The following is a 25,421-nucleotide window of genomic DNA, read 5'->3' on the forward strand; positions in this document are numbered from 1 at the left end:
TCCAGAGCGTAGGCGTTTAATATTACGTGAAAGAAGAGAATCGTGAAGTCCACCGGACGTAACAAATTTATTATTTATTATTATATTTTATTTTATATTATATTGTGAACAAAGCTCTTAGCATTAATAAGAACTTTTGCTAAAAAAGATTAGTGGTTTCCCTGCAAGCTATATTTCTTATGTTGATAATAATAGGCACTGAGAAAAAAAAGATTCGTCAATCTTCTAAGAAAAAAGCATCAATCGAAAATGAACTGAGTAATCTATGTACGTATTAGTTTACATGTATATAGAACAAATATTTAAATATAATATTATTACTAAATTTAAATATGTGTAAAGAAAACCACTTCACTCATATATGAGCTCTTTTCTTTAAGTTTGTCTTTGCCGCGCTATCGACAAAGCCTACTAGATGTCACGACTGACAGTGGGGACATTTAATAAAATATGAGAGTGGGTTGGTATGATTGTGAGCAATAGACTTTCCTAAGGATAATATTTTCTATATTTGTTAAGATATAAAAATATAAAAAGTAAAGGCTTTAAATGTTGTTTCTTTCGTTTTACAGGTGAATGAATCTTTTGTTAACAGACATTGTAATTAATTAAATGTTTAAATGTTGGTACATAAATGTTTCTTTCGTTTTACAGAGAAACGCAATTACGTCTTTGTTTCATTATTCCCAATTAACCAAGAGTGAAACCCCATTATAAAACAACATTTTCTGCAAATATTTCACGAAACATGGAAAAATTGAGGTTTGATTTTGCTGTGAAACCGACTTCAGATGAAAATCCAACATCATACGCATAACCTCAATAGCTACACCTGATGGACAGATTTTTGGAATACCAGCCGAAGACCAACCTGCAAATCTACACCAAGAAATTACAAATACTCCCAACTATGCCAAGATCAGAAAATCATTAAATAAAAGACATCAAACAAGAAAAATATGGATAACCTTGACAGATGATATATCAAAAGTATATTTGGATGGAGAACAAAACTTACAGTTTAATGATTTTTATCTAGAAGAAATTTTGGAAGAAACAAATAGTGCTGAATCTATACCTAGTGGCTCAAATCAAACGTTGGAAAAACTGTTGGAAAAATTGCTTGAAGATAAACAAACAAAATCTGAATCTCAAAATTTAGGGAAAATTGCAAAGGATTTCATGATTGAGAAATTCACTGGCAGAAACTCAAATGCTTACGAGTGGATTAAAGATTTTAATAAAGAATGTGAACGTTTCCAAATCAACGAAGACAAAAAGAAAATTGAAATTTTAAAAAACTTTTTGGGATATTCCAGTGTAGATTGGTACAACTGCTAATGAAACTTACAATGGAATCGGAATGGAACAGATGGGAGAAAAATTTTTGTGAGACGTTTGCAAACAAAGGATGGTCACCCATCAGATATGCTCTTGCCTTTAAATATCAAGCAGGTTCGTTACTTGAGTATGCTAAAAAAAAGAAAAATTGTTACTGGAAGTAAGAAAATCAATTGATATTGGGACACTTATAGACCTTATAGCATTTGGCTTACCTAATTATGTGGCTGATAAAGTTGACAGAGAAACTTTACAAGGAACGGAAGATCTCTACAATGAAATAGGAAAATTGGAACATCTTGCCGGGAAGAATAAATACGATAAAAAAAGTATTATATATTCTGGCACTAAATCCAAAAAAATTGAAGAAAAAAAACCATGCCAAATTTGTGTCAACGAAAAAAAAGGAAAACGTTACCATCTTGAAGACAATTGCTGGTTTAAAGGGAAAAATCAAAAAGCAGTTGTCAAAATTGTAAATAACTCGGAACTGGAAATTGAACTGAACGAGAAGTTCCACTCTTAATACAAGTAAAATTACTATTAAATGATACTTTAAAAGTTTCTGGAATTTATGATTCAGGTTCAAATGTGTCATTAATTAATGCAAAATTATTGAAGATACAACCAAAAGAAATTACAAGTAATATACAAATGGTAAATTTGAAAACTATCAATGGTGAGAAGAAAACAAAAGGTATGGTAACATTAAAAATAAAAATCTACAATATGGAAAGAATTATGGATGTTTTTGTGGTAGATAATGAAAATTTTAAGTACGATTTTCTAATTGGTTTGGATTGTATCAAAGATTTCAAATTATTGCAAAATGAAGAATTGAAAATCATACAATGTAACAATCCAAAAAAAAGAATGTAACCTCAAATGAACTGTAATGAAAATGAACTGAGTAATCTATGTACGTATTAGTTTACATGTATATAGAACAAATATTTAAATATAATATTATTACTAAATTTAAATATGTGTAAAGAAAACCACTTCACTCATATATGAGCTCTTTTCTTTAAGTTTGTCTTTGCCGCGCTATCGACAAAGCCTACTAGATGTCACGACTGACAGTGGGGACATTTAATAAAATATGAGAGTGGGTTGGTATGATTGTGAGCAATAGACTTTCCTAAGGATAATATTTTCTATATTTGTTAAGATATAAAAAGACCTGAAGTAAAGGCTTTAAATGTTGTTTCTTTCGTTTTACAGGTGAATGAATCTTTTGTTAACAGACATTGTAATTAATTAAATGTTGTAAGTATTGTACATAAATGTTTCTTTCGTTTTACAGAGAAACGCAATTACGTCTTTGTTTCATTATTCCCAATTAACCAAGAGTGAAACCCCATTATAAAACAACATTTTCTGCAAATATTTCACGAAACATGGAAAAATTGAGGTTTGATTTTGCTGTGAAACCGACTTCAGATGAAAATCCAACATCATACGCATAACCTCAATAGCTACACCTGATGGACAGATTTTTGGAATACCAGCCGAAGACCAACCTGCAAATCTACACCAAGAAATTACAAATACTCCCAACTATGCCAAGATCAGAAAATCATTAAATAAAAGACATCAAACAAGAAAAATATGGATAACCTTGACAGATGATATATCAAAAGTATATTTGGATGGAGAACAAAACTTACAGTTTAATGATTTTTATCTAGAAGAAATTTTGGAAGAAACAAATAGTGCTGAATCTATACCTAGTGGCTCAAATCAAACGTTGGAAAAACTGTTGGAAAAATTGCTTGAAGATAAACAAACAAAATCTGAATCTCAAAATTTAGGGAAAATTGCAAAGGATTTCATGATTGAGAAATTCACTGGCAGAAACTCAAATGCTTACGAGTGGATTAAAGATTTTAATAAAGAATGTGAACGTTTCCAAATCAACGAAGACAAAAAGAAAATTGAAATTTTAAAAAACTTTTTGGGATATTCCAGTGTAGATTGGTACAACTGCTAATGAAACTTACAATGGAATCGGAATGGAACAGATGGGAGAAAAATTTTTGTGAGACGTTTGCAAACAAAGGATGGTCACCCATCAGATATGCTCTTGCCTTTAAATATCAAGCAGGTTCGTTACTTGAGTATGCTAAAAAAAAGAAAAATTGTTACTGGAAGTAAGAAAATCAATTGATATTGGGACACTTATAGACCTTATAGCATTTGGCTTACCTAATTATGTGGCTGATAAAGTTGACAGAGAAACTTTACAAGGAACGGAAGATCTCTACAATGAAATAGGAAAATTGGAACATCTTGCCGGGAAGAATAAATACGATAAAAAAAGTATTATATATTCTGGCACTAAATCCAAAAAAATTGAAGAAAAAAAACCATGCCAAATTTGTGTCAACGAAAAAAAAGGAAAACGTTACCATCTTGAAGACAATTGCTGGTTTAAAGGGAAAAATCAAAAAGCAGTTGTCAAAATTGTAAATAACTCGGAACTGGAAATTGAACTGAACGAGAAGTTCCACCCTTAATACAAGTAAAATTACTATTAAATGATACTTTAAAAGTTTCTGGAATTTATGATTCAGGTTCAAATGTGTCATTAATTAATGCAAAATTATTGAAGATACAACCAAAAGAAATTACAAGTAATATACAAATGGTAAATTTGAAAACTATCAATGGTGAGAAGAAAACAAAAGGTATGGTAACATTAAAAATAAAAATCTACAATATGGAAAGAATTATGGATGTTTTTGTGGTAGATAATGAAAATTTTAAGTACGATTTTCTAATTGGTTTGGATTGTATCAAAGATTTCAAATTATTGCAAAATGAAGAATTGAAAATCATACAATGTAACAATCCAAAAAAAAGAATGTAACCTCAAATGAACTGTAATGAAAATGAACTGAGTAATCTATGTACGTATTAGTTTACATGTATATAGAACAAATATTTAAATATAATATTATTACTAAATTTAAATATGTGTAAAGAAAACCACTTCACTCATATATGAGCTCTTTTCTTTAAGTTTGTCTTTGCCGCGCTATCGACAAAGCCTACTAGATGTCACGACTGACAGTGGGGACATTTAATAAAATATGAGAGTGGGTTGGTATGATTGTGAGCAATAGACTTTCCTAAGGATAATATTTTCTATATTTGTTAAGATATAAAAAGACCTGAAGTAAAGGCTTTAAATGTTGTTTCTTTCGTTTTACAGGTGAATGAATCTTTTGTTAACAGACATTGTAATTAATTAAATGTTGTAAGTATTGTACATAAATGTTTCTTTCGTTTTACAGAGAAACGCAATTACGTCTTTGTTTCATTATTCCCAATTAACCAAGAGTGAAACCCCATTATAAAACAACATTTTCTGCAAATATTTCACGAAACATGGAAAAATTGAGGTTTGATTTTGCTGTGAAACCGACTTCAGATGAAAATCCAACATCATACGCATAACCTCAATAGCTACACCTGATGGACAGATTTTTGGAATACCAGCCGAAGACCAACCTGCAAATCTACACCAAGAAATTACAAATACTCCCAACTATGCCAAGATCAGAAAATCATTAAATAAAAGACATCAAACAAGAAAAATATGGATAACCTTGACAGATGATATATCAAAAGTATATTTGGATGGAGAACAAAACTTACAGTTTAATGATTTTTATCTAGAAGAAATTTTGGAAGAAACAAATAGTGCTGAATCTATACCTAGTGGCTCAAATCAAACGTTGGAAAAACTGTTGGAAAAATTGCTTGAAGATAAACAAACAAAATCTGAATCTCAAAATTTAGGGAAAATTGCAAAGGATTTCATGATTGAGAAATTCACTGGCAGAAACTCAAATGCTTACGAGTGGATTAAAGATTTTAATAAAGAATGTGAACGTTTCCAAATCAACGAAGACAAAAAGAAAATTGAAATTTTAAAAAACTTTTTGGGATATTCCAGTGTAGATTGGTACAACTGCTAATGAAACTTACAATGGAATCGGAATGGAACAGATGGGAGAAAAATTTTTGTGAGACGTTTGCAAACAAAGGATGGTCACCCATCAGATATGCTCTTGCCTTTAAATATCAAGCAGGTTCGTTACTTGAGTATGCTAAAAAAAAGAAAAATTGTTACTGGAAGTAAGAAAATCAATTGATATTGGGACACTTATAGACCTTATAGCATTTGGCTTACCTAATTATGTGGCTGATAAAGTTGACAGAGAAACTTTACAAGGAACGGAAGATCTCTACAATGAAATAGGAAAATTGGAACATCTTGCCGGGAAGAATAAATACGATAAAAAAAGTATTATATATTCTGGCACTAAATCCAAAAAAATTGAAGAAAAAAAACCATGCCAAATTTGTGTCAACGAAAAAAAAGGAAAACGTTACCATCTTGAAGACAATTGCTGGTTTAAAGGGAAAAATCAAAAAGCAGTTGTCAAAATTGTAAATAACTCGGAACTGGAAATTGAACTGAACGAGAAGTTCCACCCTTAATACAAGTAAAATTACTATTAAATGATACTTTAAAAGTTTCTGGAATTTATGATTCAGGTTCAAATGTGTCATTAATTAATGCAAAATTATTGAAGATACAACCAAAAGAAATTACAAGTAATATACAAATGGTAAATTTGAAAACTATCAATGGTGAGAAGAAAACAAAAGGTATGGTAACATTAAAAATAAAAATCTACAATATGGAAAGAATTATGGATGTTTTTGTGGTAGATAATGAAAATTTTAAGTACGATTTTCTAATTGGTTTGGATTGTATCAAAGATTTCAAATTATTGCAAAATGAAGAATTGAAAATCATACAATGTAACAATCCAAAAAAAAGAATGTAACCTCAAATGAACTGTAATGAAAATGAACTGAGTAATCTATGTACGTATTAGTTTACATGTATATAGAACAAATATTTAAATATAATATTATTACTAAATTTAAATATGTGTAAAGAAAACCACTTCACTCATATATGAGCTCTTTTCTTTAAGTTTGTCTTTGCCGCGCTATCGACAAAGCCTACTAGATGTCACGACTGACAGTGGGGACATTTAATAAAATATGAGAGTGGGTTGGTATGATTGTGAGCAATAGACTTTCCTAAGGATAATATTTTCTATATTTGTTAAGATATAAAAAGACCTGAAGTAAAGGCTTTAAATGTTGTTTCTTTCGTTTTACAGGTGAGTGAATCTTTTGTTAACAGACATTGTAATTAATTAAATGTTGTAAGTATTGTACATAAATGTTTCTTTCGTTTTACAGAGAAACGCAATTACATCTTTGTTTCATTATTCCCAATTAACCAAGAGTAAAACCCCATTATATATGTAACAGGTATTCCAACGCCGCCTACTACTTATATACAAAATAAAGAAGGAAACTCTATGCGAAAAATACCAAGTGAAACTTCAGATGTTAACAATATGGAAAAATGGTTACTTGAAAGAAATAAACGATCTGTGGAAGTAGAAAGTAAGAATGTGTAGATTTTTTATTATGTTATATACATTTTGTATTTCTTGTTCTTGTGCTTTCAACAGGCGTACCAAGACTTTCACAACTTTATAAAACAAATAAAGAAAAAACTCTAAACGATATTGAAAATAAAGAAGGTCATAATGAATTATGTTGTAGTAAGTATATTACGATCAAATTTTAAATAATTTGTATTATACTAAAAATGATTAATTTTCTATATTTTTTCCTTAATAGAAGCTTGTAGAAGCAGCATTCACAAAATGATACGAATGCTGTTTACAATCGAACAATTACTTTTAGATGTAAATCCAAAATCTCAAAATAATATTGTAACGCGGTCACCTCGCTCGACGCTCGGATCGGCTCGTCGGTGTCCGGGTTCGAGAGGAGGGGAGATTCAAGCTTGCGTAGACACAATATAGGTAGAAAGATAGTTTATTGAAAGAGAAATTTGTACAGAGTAGCGTGCAGGGCCGTGCGGTGTTAGGCGGCGTGCGCTGGGTGGCAGACGCGAGCGCAACGGGAAGCGTAAGCGCGAAGCGATCGGCGCGAAGCGGCGTGCAGCGTGAAGCAGATTTGACTTAACTAGGGTTTTATTTACATGCGCGTTAGCTTAGTATCTACGGGGACGTTATTTACACGCGGGTAATTGCGACGCGGTTATCCCGGTCGGGCTTATTTTTAGCGGTTTATAATTACGGTGCGATTCGCAGGTACGGACTTATAATTAGCAGGCTTATAATTACGGCGCGGTTCGCGAGCGCGGACTTACAGTTAACCGGACTTATTACTAGCAGGGTTAATTCTACGGAGCGGTTATAACTAATGAGCATATTACCATCCGGTTATAAGATTACGGCGCGGTTATAGCTAGCGGACTTATTACTAACGGCTTATAATTACGGCACGGTATTTACATGCACGTACGTGCAAGCGAGATAGCACGAGCGGCGTGCGTGCGAGCGAGATAGCACGTGTGGCGTACGTGCAAACGAGATAGCACGAGCGGCGTACGTGCAAGCGAGATAGCACGGGTGGCGCATGCGCAAGCAGGATAGGTATAGCAGGAAGAGACAGTGAGGCATGCGAGGTTATTCACTTTTTTATTTTAAACATATTTAACATATTTACAATATTTACAGTATTAGTGACGACCCTGTCATTACAATATTATTAATTTAAATTTACCTATTGCAACGCCTGAAAGATTACAGGAGTTCAATAAATTGATAACAGAAGATTCCATAGCTTCATTGCAATATGTAAGTACTTGTTTATCACATAAATTTCGTAAAAATATAAGTAGTTTAATGCACAAAAAATGTATGCAAAAATAGAATATTTATACATTTTGTACATTCTCGTTCTTAAATTTTTTTCTGCTTATAAAAATACAAATCATTAGTTTTACAAAAAGTATATAGAACTTCTAAATCATTTTCTATATGAAATTATGAATTGTAACATTATGATTACATTATAATAATGTAATTATAAGAATTAATAATTATTAAACTTGTAACGGCAGAGCCGTTCCTGTATATATAATGTATATAATGTAAATAGATATATATATAATAACCATGCATGCCTCGCGGGCTCATCCCGCTATACCTATCCTACTCTTGCTATCTCGCTCGCACGTACACCGCTCGTGCTATCTCGCTTGCGCATACGCTACTCGTGCTATCTCACTCGCACGTACGCCGCTCGTGCTATCTCGCTCGCACATACACCGCTCATGCTATCTCGCTCACACGTATGCCGCTCGTGCTCTCTCGTTGTCCCCCCCACGGGACCGACTCCCACCAGCCGACCGACAATGGATAGTGGGGGCACGGGCCGGGTATATAAGCCCGGTCGGCCGAGACATCGAGACCAGATCCTATCCCGACATCCAGCTCCAGACACCGACCTGACCACCACCTACTACCTCTTGGGGCTAAGGCTTTCTTAGCTCTGCCAGGTTTTCTGGCTCTCTCTACCTTACGGGGGTAATAAGTCCGGTTAAGTATAAGTCCGCGACTCGCGCCGTAATCATAAACCGCTAGAAATAAGCCCGACCTGTGGATAACCGCGTCACGATCAACCCGCGTGTAAATAGCGTCACCGTAGATACCAAGCTAACGCGCATGTAAATAAAGTCATAGTTAAGACGAATACGCTTCGCGCTGCACGCCGCATCACGCCGACCGCTTCGTGCTTGCACTTCCCGCTGCGCTCGCGTCCTAGCGCCCGTTTGCCACCAAGCACACGCCGCCTAACACCGCACGGCCCTGCACGCTACTCTGTATATATTTCGCTTTCAATAAACTATCTTTTCTACCTATACTGTGTCTCGTAAGCTTGAGTCTTCCCTCCTCTCGAACCCGGACACCGACGAGCCGATCCGAGCGTCGAACGAGGTGACCGCGTTACAAACTATAAAAATTAATACATTTTTTACAGGAAAAACTAATTCGAACTATCGGAGGAAAGAATCCAGAGCAGCACATAAGGTATGCGTTAAAACTTACCGTCACTGACGAACTGGCCTATAAGCTGTCTTGGACTGGACAGAAAAATACGATTGAGACGAAATCTATGAAGTTTGTAGACGTCATTATCGGCACGATTTTAAATTTTCTATGTTACTACTAATTGTACAGAGTTTGACATTATATATTTTTTTTCCAAAATTAATATTCATGCATGTTACAAATTTTTTTTTAAGTTGCTTTCATTGAAATTATTATTTCGAGTAAATGCCAAATAGATTTCTTTCCATGTTAAAATATATAAAAAAATATACTGCAATATAATAAAATGTTAAAAAATAAAATTTTTTTTGCATTATTTTTCTTACAATTATAATTATTTTATATTTTAATTGTATTATTATATTATTATATTTTTTAATCTTTATTACAATAATAGAAGTATGTACGTTTTATTGATAGAATTCTGGAAAGAAATAAATTGTTTATAACCTCACTGTATTAATTGTTAATCTATAAGTTAAATAAATTAAAATAATATTTTTTCATAAGCAGCTTGAAGACACAATTGAGCTATGGATGCAAATGAGGATTAAACCATTGATTATTTTGGTACGTATATCATAAAATCGAAAAAAATATTCGTCTCGTTTGTCGAGATTAATTCAAAATGTAGTTCATATCGTTTCTTCTCAATGGAATGTAGAGACTGCAATAATTTATTTATATTCTATCATATATCTATTTAAATTATTATTGAACATAGGGAACATATAAGGATGGACATATTTTTTTTATGGAATGTTTTTATTCATAACGATGAGAACGATGAAGATGATTGGCAAATGCAGCATATCAGAGAACCACATTTAAAAATCAATCATTATTTCGAAAATGTTGTTCTTTTATATTCTGTCACAGGTAATGATAAATACATATTTTATTTATTGTTTAAATTTTATGCGGAACAGAATAATCATTATGAGGTTAAGATATGAAATGCAAATCTTCTGTTAATGAACATTTAGTGAAGTTATAATACTGGAATATATGAATGTGTGAGGATCATTTCAAGAATAGGTTCAGTACTTAAAAATATTAAAAAAAAATAAGATATATATATTTTATTTGCTCAATGTATATGTCTATGTAACTGTGAAACATATTTTTATATTCTTTTCTCTTTTTAGATTTTAAATCACATTTTCGTATCAGCAGAAATACTTTTGAGCAATTAATGCAAAATCTTGGACCAGCAATAATTGAAAGACACAATTTGCCTAAGTTGCCACCACATAAACAGATTGCTATAGCTCTTTGGATTTTTGGAAATCAAGAAGTTAAGTAATAAAATTAGGTTAAGTAATAAAAATTAATTTTTTCATTGTAACACTTTTTCTTTAGATATAGAATATATATATATATATAATAGAGTCCTTATTACATTTCTAAATATAACAAAAAATGTTATATTTGTGTGTGCGTATAAGATACAAAATTATAGTTCCAATTATATTTTTTAAAACTGTATAGGTAATAAATGATATAATATAAATACGTTATTAAATGAAATATATTTAATACATTTGTAACATAAATACATTAAATAAGAAATGCTTATTCTGTAAATAAATAAAATTTCCTTTTAAATCTTATATTTGGAATTGATACACCAGTCTGTTTCTCTCTCTATCTATTTATCCATCTTTAAACTATAAATAATAAAACAAATAAATTGTATCACATATTTGAGACATTTAACAAAAATAAAGATTAGGTGATATCACATAATATCACATTTTATTTAATACCTATCACTTAATGAACACATCTTTAAAATTTTATATATTTATGAGCGTTTTTCTTATATAATCTTATTAATAATTTTAATAGGTATTCAATATAAATCTCTATATATCTCTATATATAAACTCAAGAACTAAAAAACGAAATGTTTTTATAACATATAAAAAAAATAAAAAATTATAATGAGAATTATAAAGATTTTTTTATAACAAAGTTATACTACGCAAATGGCGAAAACATTTTTTGAAAAAAATACAGGTTAATCGTAAATAATCCTATCTTCTATGCATTATCTCTTTGCAAATATTTTTCAAATAATGTCAAGAATCTTTCTTGCATTTCTATGTTCTTTTTATGATGCTCTTCTCTTTGTTTATACAGTCTTTCCGACAATGTGGATCCGTCACTGTGTGTTTTACGTTTCCTTACATTGCGTGTGACGCCATAAGAAATATTTGGTACTGCATTCTCATCGTTGCATTCCACGATGTTTGTATGAGGACTTCTTTCTCTTATTCGAAATCCATGAGTCCTGGAGGCAATTGAGACAGGCGATATTTCCGGCCTAGTATTTAGGAATTCGTCAGTTATGTCGAAATATTCCCAAGTTTCTGGAGCTCGACCAGTTTCATTATTGATGTCTCGTACATGTTTATATTTTTGTTTTAAATTCTTCCATTTTGTAGAACATTGTTCGTCTGTGATGTTGTATCCTCTTTTGTGGAAATTACTGGCGATGGATTTCCACATTTTCTTCTGCATAGTATTCTTTTTATTTATTGATGATATATTGTCTCTAACTTCTTGTATTAATAGTTTAGTGGTTTCTGTAGTCCACTGAAATCTACAGTTTTCTGTAAAAAATATGTTTATTGAAATAATATAATATTTCTTATTCCAAATAATATGTGAACAATAACTAAAAACAAAAAAAATATATTAAATTAACCTTCCTTGATACAAAAAATTTTTTTCAGTTTTATGATATACGTACCAAAATAATCTTGCTCAATGGTTCTATCCTCATTTACATCCATAGCTCAATTGTGTCTTCAAGCTGCTTATGAAAAAATATTATTTTAATTTAGTTAAGTTATAGATTAACAATTAATACAGTGAGGTTATAAACAATTCATCTTTTTCCAGAATTCTATCAAAACGCATACATACTTCTATTATTAATTAATATTTTAGAGAAAATAAAGTGTTAATATTTAGAATAATAGTTCAAAATAATAATAAGGTACATATCTATTTCTATACTTTTACTTAATTAAATTTCTTTTCAGCTTGTTTCTCATGATTTATTAGATCTAATCCGATTATTGCTGAGACAGCAAACATAATCCGATTAGTCTAGGGGTTTTTCGATATGAACCGATTGAGTACCACTGCTCGGTCCGATTGGAAATCTGATTACTTGTCGTAAACACCCATAGAAGTCCGTGGACCCCTCTCAGGTTTCTCTCTGGTGTTACGTCTCGACAATGCTCTTTTCTTACTATACCTCAGTTAGTGAGAAAAGGATAGCTCTCTATTTTTTATAGGGCAACCTGCTTCCACCGGCTATACCGCAGAGACGCCGAGAGCTAGGACTAATCTAGTGGATTCTAGGGGTATGATGTAAGGCACGGAACTAGGGGTTTTTACTAGATGCTAAATATAGAGATATACACATGTGCAAATATTCATGTGTGATTCAAGAGTAAAGTAATGCTTTTGTAGCGGGTAACGAGTTGCACACGTTGCGTATTAACAGTAACAATAACTTTATTTATACTTAATTACAACGAATCGAGGCATGGTGTAAGTAACAAGGTGTGCTACTGCGCAGGCATTGCTACTGACCAATAAGAGAGCGTGACAAGATTCCGCCATCTTGTATAATTTAAATGGACATTAAAACGAAGATTCGGGCAAGAAAGAGTTTTAATGAAAGATCTTTTGTGTGTAATTATAATTATGGTGAATATATTTTTAGAAAATAATAAATACAAACACATAAATACAAACACATAAATATAAATAAACAAATATATAAGACACATAAACACATATAAGAAACAATAAACATATAATAAACGATAGAGAATACATAACACATAATAAACAATATAGAAGATATAATAAAAATAAAATTACTTTTTATTTTTGGATTCTTTTTTGTATTGCATTCACAAAATTCACGAAACTGCTGCAAAACTGTGCATAACTTGTGTATCATGACACTATTTCGTTTACATTTATCGTCGCGTTGCTATCGGTTGCTATGGTGATTTTGCAAGATGGCGGAAACTTGGTGCTGCGCAGAATGTGACGAAAATTCGTCCGAGAAGATAGCACACCTTGTTACTTACACCATGGAATCGAGGTAGGATATATTTTCTTTTATCAGTCTAACAATTCTTTGGTATATGCGTTACTCCATGAGACAAAAGAGAACCGCCGTAGAGTTAGCAGAGAAATTAAATATTTTCTAATTATTTTATATTATATAATTTGGGAATCGTTTGGGGAAGTTTAGGAAAATCATTTTAACATTTAGGAAACAATATTTTTTTTGTTATAATAAAAATTTATCGAGCGTCAAGTTATCAGATCTTAATTATGTTTAATAAATATTATGAACAGAATCGATTAGAAATCATTTGGGAATAACATATTCATTAATATTTTTATAAAAAGAATTATGTTGATTAAATTATTATATTAATTATACATATAATCAATATATTAAAAAAAAAAAATAATAATGTATTATAAAGGCTGTTTTAATCTAAAAAGAATACTTAAAGTAATAATAACTTTTCATGGCTATTATTGGTTACTATTATTGGTTGATTATTATTATTACAAGATATATTAAAGCATACATTAAATAAATAAGTCTAACAGGCACCCATGTCTTACATATTGTGTATTTGTTCACTCTGTTATCTATTATTCTGTTATTATTGATCATCATACAATATATAATTGCACGTACAATTTTATATATGCACATATGTACATATGCATATATAAAATTCTCAAAAAATGGGCGCCTGTTAACCTTGTTGTATTACTGCTTTCTGCCACAAGAGGCCAGAAAGCATTTTCAGGACGTATCTCGGCCGTAAAGCGATACGTTAGAAGAACAAGGACAGCACGCGATTGTCGCTCCTTGTCTAGATTTATCTCTCAACAATCACATCCGTGTGCTGAACGTATCGGTGTTTGTGTCTTCACGGACGCTACACACATACGCGATGAAAGAGAGACAAAGACGGCGCAATCATCTCTCTTTGTCAAGCAATCAGTGTACTACTAGAAAAATGTCCCCATTAACTGCTCTTCTAAAATGAAAGACTCAAAATATTTTCATGTGCGCTGGTCCTTAAGAGCAAGCAAAATGAACAAGATTCAACTCTATAACATTATATTACGTATGACGTCGTCGGAATTGACGACGTAGGGACTTCCGTCTGTTCTCTCGGCGAGTGAACATCGTGGCTTAGTGCTAATCGCTAGTTTGCTATTTTAGAGATACGGGCCATTGTACTGGCCCGTGAGTGAGATATCTTGTTGATTGTTATCCGTCTCTGGGACGAGACGTGCATAATACAGTGCATTCGATCCTTCTGGCCCGAAACACCTAGCATTGCCACGTAACCCATACAGCACACAAAGATTGCATACATATTGTAGCAATCTTTCACCGCAATATTGCAACTTTGCAAATTCACTGCAAAATGTTGCTGCATCATTGCTGTGGAATTGCAGCAATGATAAAATGTCCGCTTTTAGAAATATTGCAACAAAATATTATAATACGTTAGAAGAACAAGGACAGCACGCGATTGTCGCTCCTTGTCTAGATTTATCTCTCAACAATCACATCCGTGTGCTGAACGTATCGGTGTTTGTGTCTTCACGGACGCTACACACATACGCGATGAAAGAGAGACAAAGACGGCGCAATCATCTCTCTTTGTCAAGCAATCAGTGTACTACTAGAAAAATGTCCCCATTAACTGCTCCTTGCATATAGCTCTAGTGATATCCGTTTTTTTCGTATGTAGCCTCGAAGAAGTCATATTCCTTCCTCTAAATTTTTTTGCTATATTCTTTACAAAGCTTAGATTGGCGCTACAGAGCAGGATTTTACATTTTGGCTCTCAAAAAATTTATAATTAATAAAATACAGCTCATGGCCAACTGCACCTAATCCTCCATGAGCTGTACCAGAGCTGTATCTTGTTTATCAACTTATGAAATATTATTTTAACTCTTTTTTCCAAAAAATCGCTCTGTAGCGCCAATCTTACGATCCTACTTATTACGAATATTGCTGTTATAATATAATTTTCTTTGTATTTTGGCCGTAATACGAAAAAAACGTTCCCGTAATTCACGGCTTCCCGCGAGAGGTCTCTACTGTCTCTCCTGCCGACCCTTAATAAAAACAACTTTTAAAAAACTCCACAAAACTCATCTCTCTTTTTCTACTCTACTGGGCAATAAAGAAACTTAAATTGTATCTCGAATTATTTTTATTTTACAGTTTTCAGTTAGTATATTTGTTGTTTATAAATATACATATAAATGTCAGTTATATAATATATATAATNNNNTGAATTTGCAATGATGTATATATATTTATTTTTGGGTATATAAATGTGTAATTATTGACGATACATTGTAATTAAATGTCTTTATTTGTACTTATGTTAACGTTATAAATAACATAACATTGCACATAACATATTATTGCACTTAACATGTTCACGAAATAAAAATATATTTTTTTTTATATTAGAGATATATATAAAAATGGTTCAGCTTTACGCGGCGCTTTTATTACCATTAATAATTTATTGAATTTTGTCCATTATTGTTTTCCTTTGTTAAATGTCTGTAAAAATAAAATAGGAGTTAAAATTCAAATTTACATAAAAATATACATACTGATAATATACATAAATATTTTTATCAAATATTTTAAAGTTCATATCTACAGCAAAATAGAAAATTAGAGAAAGCAAAAAATATCCACATAAAAAATATACGAACATATATCATAGATAAATATAATTTTTACTTTTGCGATCTCAATAATTTTAAGGTTATTAACCTAGGTTATTAACCTTAGGACATGCTATTCTATTATGATTAATTAATACATAATATATATAGGTTGCTATAATAAAACATAATATTATCAAAAAGTTCTTACCTTTTCTCGTACGCAACAATAAAAAATGTTAATCACGAAATACACGACAATCACAGATATGTGCAGCAAGACCGGCGCCTACTACACACGCACACAATTGCGAACGCGTACATGTGCTGCGCAAAGCATACAGTGCAGCAATATAAGCCAATTTAAGAAAAATGTTTTAATAAAATGAACCATTTAGTATTGTTTATCGTTAACATCTTTCATGTAGAAATATTGCAAAAAATTATTTTATTATAATATTTTATTATTAAAATTATATAAAAATTGAATTTTGCAATATTTCCGAAATATTAATGTCATGTTGCTACAAGTGTGCTGGTACTTTGTGGCTCTATATTTCTGCAATGTCTTTGTAATGTTGCATTGCAATTTGCAACATTGCAATGTTGCTGCAATATAATTGCAATGATCTGTGCTGTATGGGAAGTGTGGCCACGGCCATATTGTCCTCCGGACAAAAACTGCGTACTAACTCACGCACATACGCATACCATACAAGAACTATTACACATAATACGCATAAATAATGGAGATAGATGATAATATTCCTGAAAACGCTTTGCGGAATGCTTCCCAGTCCATAGGGACGAGCCATGAGGAAGAGGTTGCTGAACAACTTCGCGATATAATATATCGCAATCGCAAGAGGAGCCAGTCTTCTCTATTAAGAAGCCCTCTCCCTCCTAAAAGATCCTCTTTAGATTCTGCTTGCATTCGCGATCCTCGTTTGCAAAATAAGTATGGTCTAAATGTTAAACCTCCGTTCATTATTCATATGGAAAAAATTCTCCTCAGGCCTCCTCCCCCCTCACAGGCACGGGATTCCGAAGCCATTGAGACAAACAACAACATAAAAACAGGTATAGATAACCTTGATAATAACACTTCCAACGCTAATCAAGCGTCCAATAACGGCACGTACGGCATAATCGCTTTTGGTAAACGTATAAACAGGCATATTGTTAATTTTTTATCCGCATTCGATCTAAAAACAATAGGGAAAAATAAATTCTCGGTAACGTTCCCCGACGATAATACAGCGAATAAATTCTGCGATATTTTCAACGAAAAATCTAATATTATAATTCTCTTTGAGTCATGGATAGCATACGTGCCTAATTATAAAGACATTAGACAGTTCATAATTAGGGGTGTCGATGATGACGACTCTCCAGAAGAATTATTTAAAAATGTCCGTCCACCACCGGAGTGGAACATTCTATGGCAGCCTCCATTTGAGGCTGCTAGACTTAAGAGACATATTCGCACTCGAAATAGCAATAATATTTCCTCTACTAAATATATTGATTCTGATACATATGTTGTACGTTTCAGAACATTATCAGTCCCGCCTAGTGTCATATACATGGGAAAAAGGTGTTATTTGACACCGTTCATTGAGAAGGTTAGAAGATGCCAAAAGTGCCAGCGATTTGGGCATGTTGCTAGGATTTGTCGAACTCCGGACAAGAACGCAGTTTGCCAGCGTTGTGGTAAGCTCGTATCATCTCATGGTAGTAGCAACAATGTTAATGAGCCGTGTTTGGCAGAGAGTCCGTCATGCATTAATTGCAAAAGGCATAAATTGCCAGATAACGTCACTGTGCATGAGGCATCATCCAACTCCTGTCCCATTTTCCAAAAACAGAGGCAAATTAAGAAGCTCATGGCATTCCATGGCATCTCTCAGTCCGAAGCCATGTCAATGCTGGAGAGCGCAGATCCTCAATCACAACTAGCGGGGGATAATTGCTCTCGCTCGCATCCTATTCCCACTCTAGGGGAATTTCTTCCTTATGCCCTACCAAAGTTCTACGCGGAAGCGGTGTCTAGAAATAATCACATCAGTCATTTTAATTTTTCTTTATCCCCTTCTGAGGTTAATATGAAACGATTTCCTAGCATTGTCAAACCTCAGTTTTCTACAGATGACTTACCCGCTAAGACATCTGCTAATCGTAAAAGACATGAAGTGGGATCACAACACAAAAGTCCTGGCCCGGAACTCTCATTAACTAAATCTTCTTCTTCCACATTTCCCCCTCCTACTTCTTGTAACTCCATCCAGGACACAAACATTAACATTTGTCCAAGCAATAAAACAGTTAATTGTAAACGTTCCTCCATTCCAACCTCTATTCCCCCGGTTAACGAACGTAACATACTTGCTTCCAATTCTGAAATTTTAAATAATTGGATTCGAGATTGCCAAAAGAAGTTTTCTGTGACTGAGAATATACAAATAGATATCTTGTCACAAATGGGGGCTCTTCTTCTGAATAATACCCTTTACTCTTGATAATTTGTCATAATATCACCTTTTCTAAATTTAATCTATACTATGAATATCAATATCCTCCAATGGAATTGTCGCTCTATGCAAAGGAGAATCCCAGAACTTGCTTTTCTATTGGACAAACATAATGTCAATATTGCCACACTTTGTGAAACCAGATTGGATGAACATTTTCGTCCCAGTGTCAATAACTTTGACTTGTATTCACGTGATCGAAATCGTTGCGGCGGGGGTGTGGCCATACTCATTGACAAGAGATTTAGATTCTCACAAATTGCTGACGATGATATGAGTCTCATCTGTAATCGCAAGTGCAATAACATAGAGTATATATTGGGTAAAATATGGCTTAGGCCAGATAAATTCATATATGTCTGTTCGCTTTATAGCCCACCACGTGGTAGTAACTGCTTACATACCGAAACATGTGCCTGGCAATCTATACTCCATTACTTATCTAACTATGATCCCATCGTTGTATGTGGAGATTTGAATGAGAAGAGTGCCCTATGGTCACCGGGGCTGTTGAGTCCGGACGTGGAGGGACGCAAGTTTGAAAGTGCTGTCCTATCGGTTGATTTTTCCTGTCTCAATGACGGAAGCCACACGTGGGCTTCTGCCGATCTTTCATCCGCCTCCGCTCTTGACATAACTTTGGCCTCTCCTTCTATCGCTCCAAGATGCTCCTGGTGTGTTCTCGAAAACAACTACGGTAGCGACCATTTTCCTATCATAATTTCTATTGTCAGCAACTATATAAAGCCTTCTTATGGTCGGCCTTCCTTCACCATTTCCAAGGTCGATTGGCCTGCCTTTCAATCAGAATGCTCTAAATACGTAGACCAGACTCATGATTTTGGCAGTGATTTGGATAATGCCTACGACAATCTAATCAACGCTATTCATCAGGCACTTTTAACTGCTGGCGCAAAAAAGCTTCTTTCCAACAACATTAGGGGAAAGTCTCCTACCACATGGTGGGACGATGAGTGCAAAAAGATAATTTTAAAAAAGAGTCAAATCTTTAAAAAATTTAAGCTATCACCAACATTAAATAACTTATCAGAACTCCTTGAATTTAGAAAATACTCATCAAAAATTTTTAATAAGAAAAAGAAACTCGCTTTTCGTGAGTTCTGCTCTTCCTTAAATATGAATACGCCAATCACAACTGTATGGAAATATATCAGGTCCTTCTCAAATAGAAACACTAACAACTTCCCTCATTCTCACATCTCGGAGAGTGTTTTCTTCGACGCCTTTAATAAGTTGGCCCCCTCAGTTCCTGGCCCTGCTCTTGACACCCGGGATTTTGTGTCTGGTCTTCCTGACTTTGACAACAATGGTAACAAGGAGTTCCTCCTCACCCCATTTTCGAAACAAAAATATTACGAAGCCATTTCCACGTTGAAAACAAAAACCTCATCTGGTCCTGATCTTATATCGAACAAAATAATTAAAAAATTTCCGGATGCACTCCACCTTCTTATTCTAAGAATTTTTAACTTAATTTTCAACAAGGGTGCATACCCACATCAATGGAATGAGTACTTCGTGGTCTTTATACCTAAACCTGGTCGTAAGGATTCGCTAAGACCTATATCACTGGCTAACAATTTACTAAAAATATTCAAAAAGTTGATCCATAAAAAAATTGAATGGTGGGCAGAGAGGGGTTCGCTTTTTTGCAAATCCCAATTTGGCTTTAGGAGAGGGCTATCCTGCATAGATAGCATCTCCACGTTGACTACATGCATCCACATATCTAATAAAGCCCGTAAGTTTACCGGTGCTGCATTTCTTGATATTGAAGGAGCTTTTGATAGGATCGCCCGGAGATTTTAATAATCCTTCTCTCTAAATACGGGCTACCTCCAAAAATTCTGAAATTCATTAAAGCCTTGACTTCCCGTAGACACCTTATTGGCTTCGCTGCGGGCATCAATTTGCAGAGCCGTGACACCACTATTGGCCTCCCTCAGAGCTCCATCCTCAGCCCCATATTGTTTAATTTATATATTGCCCTGTCACATACGGTTTTGCCTGACACTGTGAATATACTGTACTGTGCGGACGATATCGCAATATATTGTTCGGACAGCCAACTTGAGTCTACCAGGGATCAGATGAATAACGCATTAGAAAGCCTATACCAGTTTTTTATAAATCTGGGGCTTGTTATTTCCCCCTCTAAGTCTAGTTATGTGATTTTTTCAACGCTCAGGCCACGAAATCTTCGCATACTTATAAACAAACATAATTTTCAGATAAGGGTTGGCAACGGCAATATACAGTTTTCTCCGGCGACGCGTTTCTTGGGTGTCGTTTTAGATTCTGAACTCAATTGGAAAGCACACATCAACCATGTGAGGAATCGTATTATGCCAAGAATAAACATTCTCAAAGTTATAACGGGTATTAGGTGGTGCTCATCCCATTAATTTGCTTAATATTTATAAAGGTTTTATTAGACAGATTGTGAAAAGAAGTTTTCTGTGACTGAGAATATACAAATAGATATCTTGTCACAAATGGGGGCTCTTCTTCTGAATAATACCCTTTACTCTTGATAATTTGTCATAATATCACCTTTTCTAAATTTAATCTATACTATGAATATCAATATCCTCCAATGGAATTGTCGCTCTATGCAAAGGAGAATCCCAGAACTTGCTTTTCTATTGGACAAACATAATGTCAATATTGCCACACTTTGTGAAACCAGATTGGATGAACATTTTCGTCCCAGTGTCAATAACTTTGACTTGTATTCACGTGATCGAAATCGTTGCGGCGGGGGTGTGGCCATACTCATTGACAAGAGATTTAGATTCTCACAAATTGCTGACGATGATATGAGTCTCATCTGTAATCGCAAGTGCAATAACATAGAGTATATATTGGGTAAAATATGGCTTAGGCCAGATAAATTCATATATGTCTGTTCGCTTTATAGCCCACCACGTGGTAGTAACTGCTTACATACCGAAACATGTGCCTGGCAATCTATACTCCATTACTTATCTAACTATGATCCCATCGTTGTATGTGGAGATTTGAATGAGAAGAGTGCCCTATGGTCACCGGGGCTGTTGAGTCCGGACGTGGAGGGACGCAAGTTTGAAAGTGCTGTCCTATCGGTTGATTTTTCCTGTCTCAATGACGGAAGCCACACGTGGGCTTCTGCCGATCTTTCATCCGCCTCCGCTCTTGACATAACTTTGGCCTCTCCTTCTATCGCTCCAAGATGCTCCTGGTGTGTTCTCGAAAACAACTACGGTAGCGACCATTTTCCTATCATAATTTCTATTGTCAGCAACTATATAAAGCCTTCTTATGGTCGGCCTTCCTTCACCATTTCCAAGGTCGATTGGCCTGCCTTTCAATCAGAATGCTCTAAATACGTAGACCAGACTCATGATTTTGGCAGTGATTTGGATAATGCCTACGACAATCTAATCAACGCTATTCATCAGGCACTTTTAACTGCTGGCGCAAAAAAGCTTCTTTCCAACAACATTAGGGGAAAGTCTCCTACCACATGGTGGGACGATGAGTGCAAAAAGATAATTTTAAAAAAGAGTCAAATCTTTAAAAAATTTAAGCTATCACCAACATTAAATAACTTATCAGAACTCCTTGAATTTAGAAAATACTCATCAAAAATTTTTAATAAGAAAAAGAAACTCGCTTTTCGTGAGTTCTGCTCTTCCTTAAATATGAATACGCCAATCACAACTGTATGGAAATATATCAGGTCCTTCTCAAATAGAAACACTAACAACTTCCCTCATTCTCACATCTCGGAGAGTGTTTTCTTCGACGCCTTTAATAAGTTGGCCCCCTCAGTTCCTGGCCCTGCTCTTGACACCCGGGATTTTGTGTCTGGTCTTCCTGACTTTGACAACAATGGTAACAAGGAGTTCCTCCTCACCCCATTTTCGAAACAAAAATATTACGAAGCCATTTCCACGTTGAAAACAAAAACCTCATCTGGTCCTGATCTTATATCGAACAAAATAATTAAAAAATTTCCGGATGCACTCCACCTTCTTATTCTAAGAATTTTTAACTTAATTTTCAACAAGGGTGCATACCCACATCAATGGAATGAGTACTTCGTGGTCTTTATACCTAAACCTGGTCGTAAGGATTCGCTAAGACCTATATCACTGGCTAACAATTTACTAAAAATATTCAAAAAGTTGATCCATAAAAAAATTGAATGGTGGGCAGAGAGGGGTTCGCTTTTTTGCAAATCCCAATTTGGCTTTAGGAGAGGGCTATCCTGCATAGATAGCATCTCCACGTTGACTACATGCATCCACATATCTAATAAAGCCCGTAAGTTTACCGGTGCTGCATTTCTTGATATTGAAGGAGCTTTTGATAGGATCGCCCGGAGATTTTAATAATCCTTCTCTCTAAATACGGGCTACCTCCAAAAATTCTGAAATTCATTAAAGCCTTGACTTCCCGTAGACACCTTATTGGCTTCGCTGCGGGCATCAATTTGCAGAGCCGTGACACCACTATTGGCCTCCCTCAGAGCTCCATCCTCAGCCCCATATTGTTTAATTTATATATTGCCCTGTCACATACGGTTTTGCCTGACACTGTGAATATACTGTACTGTGCGGACGATATCGCAATATATTGTTCGGACAGCCAACTTGAGTCTACCAGGGATCAGATGAATAACGCATTAGAAAGCCTATACCAGTTTTTTATAAATCTGGGGCTTGTTATTTCCCCCTCTAAGTCTAGTTATGTAATTTTTTCAACACTCAGGCCACGAAATCTCCGCATACTTATGAACGAACATAATTTTCAGCTTAGGGTTGGCAACGGCAATATACAGTTTTCTCCGGCGACGCGTTTCTTGGGTGTCGTTTTAGATTCTGAACTCAATTGGAAAGCACACATCAACCATGTGAGGAATCGTATTATGCCAAGAATAAACATTCTCAAAGTTATAACGGGTATTAGGTGGTGCTCATCCCATTAATTTGCTTAATATTTATAAAGGTTTTATTAGACTTCTATTAGATTTGGGCTGTCAATCTTTTAATTCTTTAAATGAAAGCCTTTATTTAAAAATCAGTCGCCTACAATACGCGTCTTTAAAAACTGTCTCTGGTCTTATGATCACCACTCCCACCAACGTCCTGTTGAATATAAACGGAGAGTTGCCGCTGGACTCACGTTGGCAGAGCCTCACTTTGAGATTCCTGGCAAAAATCATGGCGAGGCGCTCTCATCCACTAAGACAGCTGATAACTGACCTCTATGACCAACCGGTCACCGAGAGAGGTAACATTTGCTACCTGATTGATACTTTTTTTGCTCATGCTGATCTCTTCGGGCAGATGGATACTTTTCATCTACCGGGTTACCTCGATTTTCCGTATGAATGCAGACATTTCGATCCTATAATTAACACGAATTTAGGATATCAGGTTGCGGCTGACATTAATCCCACTACCTCCTTTGAACGCCTCATATCCTCCTTTAAATTTGATGTCTCATTCTACACTGACGGATCTCGGTCCGAATCGGATAACAGAGCTGGGTATGCTGTATTCTCCCCGGAGCTCGAATTAGAGCATAAAGAAAGAATAAATAACAACTGCACCATCTTTGAGGCGGAAGCATTAGCCATACAATACGCGATTGATACTGTTCTGAAAAAGAAAGCTAGAAAATCGGTAATTTTTTTCGGATTCATTGAGTGTACTGTCTAGCCTCGATAATCCGGTGTCTACTGGCATATCGCATCACGGAATTCTTAAAATTAAGAGCTCGCTCTTCGAATGTTTCAAACAAGCTTTGGTAATACATCTTTTTTGGATACCCAGTCACAGGGGTATCCCTGGCAATGAGAGGGCGGATATTTTGGCCAAGGAATCTTTGCGTCTTCCTGACACTTTCCTCCTTAACAAATGTCATTATACCAACCTCTATTCCAAGTTTAAAGCCATATCCAAGGGCAGAGTATCACAAACCATTCTTGCCGAGAGTCGTCATAAAGGAAAGAGATATTTTAACCACGTGCGTGACGTTCTCGCTCCACCGTGGTACACTGACAAGAATATTAGGGAGGATCTTACTAGACCAATTGTTACCTTCATTTCAAGACTGAGATCTCATCATACGCCAACGAGGGGCCATCTTTTTGATAAGAATATTTCTGCCTCCGCGGAGTGCTCATGTGGGCACCCTTTCCAAGATATGAATCACATCTTCTTCCACTGCCCAAACTTGCTTGATGACTCGAACCTGCTTATCACTCAGTTGCGCAGGACCGCTTTTGACATAACACTGGACATACCAACACTAGCTTTCTCAAACAACACTAGGATATTCCGTCTTTTACACGGTTTCGCCACGAGGAATGACTTACTTATTTAATTATCGATAATTACAGCAAACCTAGCGATTGGCGTATAGATGATTCCTATGGAAGTCTGATAGCCAAAAAAGAAGAAGAAGAAGAAGAAGATTGACGACGTAGATTTTATTATTTTACTGAATTTTTATCATTTTTTTATAAACATACCTATAATACTTAATGGCTTCATGCCTGTAACATTGGTAAGAAATTTCAAATACATATTTTTGTAACATTTTAATAGAAAGCACATAGAATTTATAATAAATTAAGAATAAATTTCAGGACCACGTGCTACGTGTTTGGAATCTAAGTTGCAATGAATCGAGAAATTAGACAAGGCAGTGGAACATTGAGAATTACGGAAAATAAGAATGT

The 25,421-nt window shown here is 34.5% G+C and overlaps 3 protein-coding genes and 1 long non-coding RNA gene across 26 annotated transcripts; 3 read left to right on the top strand and 1 right to left on the bottom strand.

Moving 5' to 3' along the window:
- Nucleotides 1–795: 795 nt before the first annotated feature.
- Nucleotides 796–1,849, top strand: LOC115243242 (the record flags this gene model as incomplete). Its single annotated transcript, XM_029820063.1, has 1 exon — nt 796–1,849. A coding segment is annotated over one exon (546 nt), but the record flags the coding sequence as incomplete, so codon positions are not given.
- A 28-nt stretch (nt 1,850–1,877) lies between these two features.
- LOC115243240 lies at nt 1,878–9,620 on the top strand. 18 transcript variants are annotated; one of them, XR_003885205.1, is made up of 8 exons: nt 1,878–2,565; nt 2,648–4,558; nt 4,641–6,246; nt 6,360–6,439; nt 6,552–6,596; nt 6,706–6,843; nt 6,912–7,004; nt 9,298–9,619. XR_003885205.1 is itself a non-coding variant. In XM_029820061.1 (5 exons), the coding sequence occupies exons 2-5, from the start codon at nt 6,756–6,758 to the stop codon at nt 9,487–9,489; spliced, it is 441 nt and encodes a 146-aa protein (XP_029675921.1). In that variant the 5' UTR covers nt 2,584–2,610; nt 6,706–6,755; the 3' UTR covers nt 9,490–9,620. The 18 variants fall into 18 exon arrangements, 1 of the variants encoding a protein (XP_029675921.1); XR_003885200.1 differs by lacking the exon at nt 6,552–6,596 and having other exon boundaries at nt 4,641–5,858; nt 5,949–6,024; nt 6,088–6,551; nt 6,634–6,843; nt 9,298–9,618; XR_003885199.1 differs by lacking the exon at nt 6,552–6,596 and having other exon boundaries at nt 2,648–3,865; nt 3,956–4,031; nt 4,095–4,558; ... (1 more) ...; nt 6,634–6,843; nt 9,298–9,618.
- A 204-nt stretch (nt 9,621–9,824) lies between these two features.
- Nucleotides 9,825–10,732, top strand: LOC115243243. Its single transcript, XR_003885206.1, has 3 exons — nt 9,825–9,938; nt 10,093–10,247; nt 10,517–10,732. It is a non-coding gene; the product is annotated as an uncharacterized LOC115243243 (long non-coding RNA).
- Nucleotides 10,733–11,275: 543 nt separating this feature from the next.
- LOC115243239 lies at nt 11,276–12,935 on the bottom strand. 6 transcript variants are annotated; one of them, XM_029820060.1, is made up of 3 exons: nt 12,553–12,935; nt 12,127–12,189; nt 11,276–11,986 (listed from the first exon to the last, which is right to left on the bottom strand). In XM_029820060.1, the coding sequence occupies exons 2-3, from the start codon at nt 12,167–12,169 to the stop codon at nt 11,415–11,417; spliced, it is 615 nt and encodes a 204-aa protein (XP_029675920.1). In that variant the 5' UTR covers nt 12,170–12,189; nt 12,553–12,935; the 3' UTR covers nt 11,276–11,414. The 6 variants fall into 6 exon arrangements, with proteins under 6 accessions (XP_029675920.1, XP_029675919.1, XP_029675918.1 ...); XM_029820059.1 differs by having other exon boundaries at nt 12,127–12,192; XM_029820058.1 differs by having other exon boundaries at nt 12,402–12,935.
- Nucleotides 12,936–25,421: the final 12,486 nt, after the last annotated feature.

Source organism: Formica exsecta, unplaced genomic scaffold (genome assembly GCF_003651465.1).
Source record: "Formica exsecta isolate Colony F162 unplaced genomic scaffold, ASM365146v1 scaffold701, whole genome shotgun sequence".
In the NCBI taxonomy this organism is placed as follows: domain Eukaryota; kingdom Metazoa; phylum Arthropoda; class Insecta; order Hymenoptera; family Formicidae; genus Formica; species Formica exsecta.